The sequence below is a fragment of the Rhinoraja longicauda genome, unplaced genomic scaffold (genome assembly GCF_053455715.1).
Source record: "Rhinoraja longicauda isolate Sanriku21f unplaced genomic scaffold, sRhiLon1.1 Scf000187, whole genome shotgun sequence".
Taxonomy (NCBI): domain Eukaryota; kingdom Metazoa; phylum Chordata; class Chondrichthyes; order Rajiformes; family Arhynchobatidae; genus Rhinoraja; species Rhinoraja longicauda.
Window position 1 is genome coordinate 186,132 of NW_027601405.1, and position 6,000 is coordinate 192,131.

The 6,000-nt window shown below is 40.8% G+C and overlaps 1 protein-coding gene across 1 annotated transcript in view; it reads left to right on the top strand.

Annotated features, from left to right (window-relative positions):
• LOC144590436 (alpha-2,8-sialyltransferase 8F-like) overlaps positions 1 to 3,839 on the top strand; it is an 89,132-nt gene extending 85,293 nt beyond the window's left edge. Inside the window, exon 7 of the mRNA XM_078395049.1 lies at positions 3,374 to 3,839. Within this exon, the coding sequence (XP_078251175.1) occupies positions 3,374 to 3,839 (466 nt within the window). The remainder of the gene's footprint in view (positions 1 to 3,373) is intronic.
• Positions 3,840 to 6,000: the final 2,161 nt, after the last annotated feature.

Consider the following 6,000-nt stretch of genomic DNA (forward strand, 5'->3'; position numbering starts at 1 on the left):
TATAAACAGGATTGTGGGTCCTCATCCTTCCTCTTCCAAAGTCGGTTCATTGGTTTTACTGATATTGAGAGCTAGGTTGTTGCGCTGGCACCATTTGGTCAATCGGTCGATCTCACTTCTATACTCTGACTCATCACCGTCTGTAATTCGTCCAACAACGGTGGTGTCGTCGGCGAACTTGAAGACATAGAAACATAGAAACATAGAAAATAGGTGCAGGAGTAGGCCATTCGGCCCTTCGAGCCTGCACTGCCATTCAATATGATCATGGCTGATCATCCAGCTCAGTAACCTGTACCTGCCTTCTCTCCATACCCCCTGATCCCTTTAGCCACAAGGGCCACATCTAACTCCCTCTTAAATATAGCCAATGAACTGGCCTCAACTACCTTCTGTGGCAGAGAATTCCACAGACTCACCACTCTCTGTGTGAAGAAATGTTTTCTCATCTCGGTCCTAAAAGACTTCCCCCTTCTCCTTCAGCTGTGACCCCTGGTTCTGGACTTCCCCAACATCGGGAACAATCTTCCCGCATCTAGCCTCTCCAACCCCTTAAGAATTTTATATGTTTCTATAAGATCCCCCCTCAGTCTTCTAAATTCCAGCGAGTACAAGCCTAGTCTTTCCAGTCTTTCTTCATATGAAAGTCCTGCCATCGCAGGGATCAATCTGGTGAACCTTCTCTGTACTCCCTCTAAGGCTAGAATGTCTTTCCTCAGATTAGGAGACCAAAACTGTACACAATACTCCAGGTGCGGTCTCACCAAGGCCCTGTACAACTGCAGCAGAACCTCCCTGCTCCTATACTCAAATCCTCTTGCTATGAATGCTAACATACCATTCGCACTGTGAATGGAGTTCGCACTGTGTCCGGCAACACAGTCATGAGTATAGAGTGAGTAGAGCAGGGGCTGAGCACGCAGCCTTGAGGTGCTCACGTACTGATTGTTAATGAGGAAGAAGTATTTCTGCCAATCCCAACAGACTGTGGTCTGTGGATGAGGAAGTTGAGGATCCAATTGCAGAGGGATGCGCAGAGACCCAGTTCCGTGAGCTTGGTACCCAGCTTTTTATTTTATTTTTTATTTTATTTTTTTTATCAAAAATATTTATTCAACTATTAAAATAATATATACAATACAATAAAACCAAAACAGAACCCACCACCAGAGTATTATACAAACAAATATACCTATTGAAACTATTATACAATTATATTACAATCCCCATCCAGGATACATCCAATCCCCCGCGGTGCCCAGCTTTCCCGGAAATCCTCCAGGGTGCCCGTGGACAGCGCGTTGGTACCCAGCTTGGAGGGGGTGATGGTATTGAACGCCGAGCTGTAGTCTATAAACAATAGCCTGATGTAAGTGTTTTTATTGTCCAAGTGGTCCAGTGTGGAGTGGAGAGCCAGTGAGATTGTATCCTCTGTTGATCTGTTGTGATGGTAGGCAAACTGTAGTGGGTCGTGGTTCTTGTTGAGGTAGGAGTTGATATCTATCATAACCAACCTCTCAAAGCACTTCATCACCACAGGCATGTGGGCCTTTATGACAAGAGGAGTTGAGTATAGGAGCATTGACTCCAGCATCTTCCCCACCACCGATGTCAGGCTAACTGGTCTATAATTCCCCGTTTTCTATCTCACTCCTTTCTTGAAAAGTGGGATAACATTGGCTACCCTCCAATCCACAGGAACTGACCCGGAATCTATAGAACATTGGAAAATTATCACCAATGCATCCATGATTTCAAGAGCCACCTCCTTGAGTACCCTGGGATGCAGACCATCAGGCCCTGGGGATTTATCAGCCTTCAGGCCAATCAGTCTACCCAATACTATTTCTCGCCTAATGCAAATTTCTTTCAGTTCCTCTGTCTCCCTAGATCCTCTGTCCTCTAGTACATCTGGGAGATTGGTTGTGTCTTCCTTAGTGAAGACAGATCCGAAGTACCTGCTCAACTCTTCTGTCATTTCCTTGTTACCCATAATAATTTCACCCGTTTCTGCCCTCAAGCGACCCACATTTGTCTTTACTAATCTTTTTCTCTTAACATACCTAAAGAAGCTTTTACTGTCCTTTATATTCTTGGCCAGCTTACCCTCGTACTTCATCTTTTCAGCCCGTATTGCCCTTTTTGGTACATTCTGTTGTCCTTTGAAAGTTGCCCAATCCTTTGGCTTCCCGCTCCTCTTTGCTATGTTATACATCTTTTCTTTTAGTTTATTCCATCCCTAACTTCCCTTGTCAGCCACGGATGCCTCTTACTCCCCTTAGTATCTTGTCAATGTGATCAATTCAATTTAACAGTGGTGCAGCGGTAGTGTTGCTCCCTTACAGCCCTCTAGTTTAATCCTGCTACAGGTGTTGTCTGTACGGAGTTTGCATGTTCTCCCTGTGACCGCATGGGTTTTCTCCTGCAAAATACGTGCAGGTTTTTAATTAATTGGGTTCTGTAAATTGTCCTTCGTAAGCAGGATAGAACTAGTGTATGGGTGATGTTTGGTCGGTGTGGGCCGAAGGGACTTTTATCATGCTATATCTCTAAACTAAACTAAACTAAACTAATTTCAGCCGGATGTGTTTGCTGGGATGATCTTACAACAGTATACTATGATCCAATTTCATAGTAAATATCTGACTAAATGGTAACACATTCAGTAAGTGAAGCAGCCACTGATCAAAGGTCTTCAAAAGCAATCATAATATATCTTGACAAGTTTTACATTGTGTGCAAAAAAAATATTTTTCCACAAAATGTCTTTTCATCTTGAAATTCTACTTGTTCCTCAGTCCCCCTCCCAACAGTGCACTCAGCTGTTGCTCTGCTTCAGGTTGTGTCGGGTGGGTATCAAGCATTGTAACAGCCACATGTTAACTGGAACATAGAGCGATAAGCCTGTTATTATCTTTGCATTCCCATTCCCGTAATCTGGATACAGTAATAACTGGGCAGATTGGCTCAGAAATTTTTATTCTTAAACACCATTCTAGGGGCACGGATGATCCAGCTGACATAACTTGACCTGAATCCCCCTTTGCCTTAAACAGGGAAGATACAGTTTATGAAATACTCACTAGATCCCTGACCTCATAAACCCCGTGGACTTTCTTTGCCCCAACCATGACCTTGATTGGAACCAGCTCTGTGCATTCCCACCAATCTTAGCTATGTCATTGTCTTATAGTATCTGAACAGAAACATGTTCCCTTACAAGAGCTTAAAAATTAAGTGTAAATCACTAGAATCAGTTGGCAACATTTACTTACAGATTCTCATAACCACTTGCCAAAAATATTTTGGGACACAGATGATTTCCCTAAATTTCAGAATTTAATATAAATAATGTTTTTATTTTGTTTTTCAGATTTCAAAAACTTAACTTAAGGAGAAAACCATTTATAGACCATTTGTCAGCATATAAAGATGCATTTATAATGTTGCCTGCATTTGCTTATTCTTTCTGTACTCCAATTTCATTCAAAGTTCTTTATACTCTGGAAGATTTTGGAACAAATCAGCATGCGGTGTTTTTAAATCCTTCATATATAGGATCCATTGTTGAATTCTGGAAAAATGAAGGTGTAAAGGAGAAACATCTTTCTAGTGGTTTCATAATATTAAGTGCAGCATTGGAGATGTGTGAAGAAGTTCGGTTATATGGATTCTGGCCCTTCTCCAACGATGTGCATGGGAAAATGTTCTTCCACCATTACTACGATAATGTGTTGCCGTCAAAAGCTCACTCATTGCCTGCTGAGTTTTTCAAACTTATGCAGCTTCACACGAAAGGAATTGTCAAACTGCAAGTTGGTAACTGTGAAGAAGAATGAGATCAGTAAACATGGAAAATACAAATCTTATTATTTTGAGACTGTAAAGTGAAAAACTGCAAATGCTGGACTTATCAAATAAAACCTAAAACTTAGCAACTCAGGCAATGTCTATGGACAGAGAAACAAAGGGTCAACGAGCCTGATTTTTTTCCCTTTGATTTTCCAAGTGATAAGTATTTCCTGCATAATCTGATTTCATTTTGGGGGTTTTTTGGGATGGGGGATGGGATTCAGCTTTAAAACGTGGATTATGTGTATTTTTTTTTTACATGCCTTTGCAGATCAGTGTTCAAGAATGAACTTCCTAAGTTGAGAGACTTGATGTTAGTAATCAGAATTATGCATCAACAGATTTTTTGACAGCATTGAAAGTAGGAACTATTAGGGTTCAAGACTAATTTTCTGTCTGTATTTTCAAAGAAATTATCCAGTTTTATATTTATATGGAACCAGTGAAGGACTTGCTTCTGGAGTAGAGGCCCTATTACCTTTTTTCCAAATATCATGTGCATGCTCCTCAAAAGCAAATTATCTTTAAGTGCTTTTAGGAAATGGGTGCGTATCAGTAGGATAATGATTAGGTGAGATTCCTCTGTCTGGTTAAGTTAGGTGGGCTCACAGTGTAAATAGGGATGTTACATTAGGTTGTATGAATCTTAGTCCTGAATTCTTATGATTGTTAGAAGATGGATTAAGTTCCCCAAGCACCAGTAGAGCATGAACTATTTTGGCACGGTAGATAGTTGATGATAAAAACATTGCTGTTTGGACAATTATTTGAGATGGTAGATTTTGGAAACAAGGAAACATTGAGATCATTGTTGATCTAACTTAATTCAACCACATTGCTCTAAATCCTTGAATAGACATCAAACAAAATGGTATCAATCCCGTATTCCAGATTGTTCATAAATTGTAGGAGCAGAATTAGGCCATTTGACCCATCAAGTCTAACTGCCCTTCCACCTATCTTCATATAATCTGTAAACTTGGCCACAAAACCTTCAATTCCCTCATCCAAATCATCGATATACAATGTGAAGAGTAACAGTCCCAGCACCAACCCCTGCGGAACTCCGCTAGTCACTGGCAACCAACCAGAAAAAGCCCCCTTTATTACCTCTTTGCCTTCTGCATCCAGCCAATATGTCTTCCCTCTGATATCATGGGCTCTTATTTTCTTTCGTAGCCTCAGGTGCTTATTAATTGACAAGGTGCTACAGATTGTTTTGTAAGAAATAGTGATTATTATAAATTTATAGTTAATAAATGTACATTGATTGATGATATGAGCAACTCTTTGTGGTATACAAATAATAAATCAAAGGTTGTTTTGAAGACTGCATTTTCTATTGTCTCCAAAATGAATCTAATGTTTAAGACTTTCATATATCAGAGCAGTGTGTTCAACTACAGAATTACAAAATGCTTATGGAAGCAAAGCAACCCATATGGGCTCGATGTAAGATCAATGCAGTTAGTCATCCTAACACACTAAACATGGGCATGGAAACTCCCTCCACATTAATATCTACTGTCATCTCTCACCTGATTCATTAGTGCTTCTCCAGGGTGAAAAGGACTTGGAAAAAGCACTGACTGTACTCTCGGTAGGGGACTCAAATTTCCAGCAACAAAAACGGCCTGGATATATCTCTGCATACAAGAGTTAAAACTACTAGAGGTCATAGCCTCAGAATTAAAGGACGTTCTTTTAGGAAGGAGATGAGGAGGAATTTCTTCAGTCAGAGGGTGGTGAATCTGTGGAATTCTTTGCCACAGAAGGCTGTGGAGGCCTAGTCAGTGGATATATTTAAGGCAGAGATAGATAGATTCTTGATTAGCATGGGGGTCAGAGGTGAAGGCAGGAGAATGGGATTAGGAGGGAGAGATAGAAGGACTGGACAAGCTAGATGCAGGAAAAATGTTCCCAATGTTGGGGGAGTCCAGAACCAGGGTCCACAGTCTAAGAATAAAGAGGAGGCCATTTAAAACTGAGGTGAGAAGATACTTTTTCACCCAGAGAGTTGTGAATTTGTGGAATTCACAGAAAGCAGTGGAGGCCAATTCATGGATGAATTTAAAAGAGAGTTAGATAGAGCTCTCGGCTGATGGAATTAAGGGATACGGGGCGAAGGCAGGCACAGGTTACTGATTG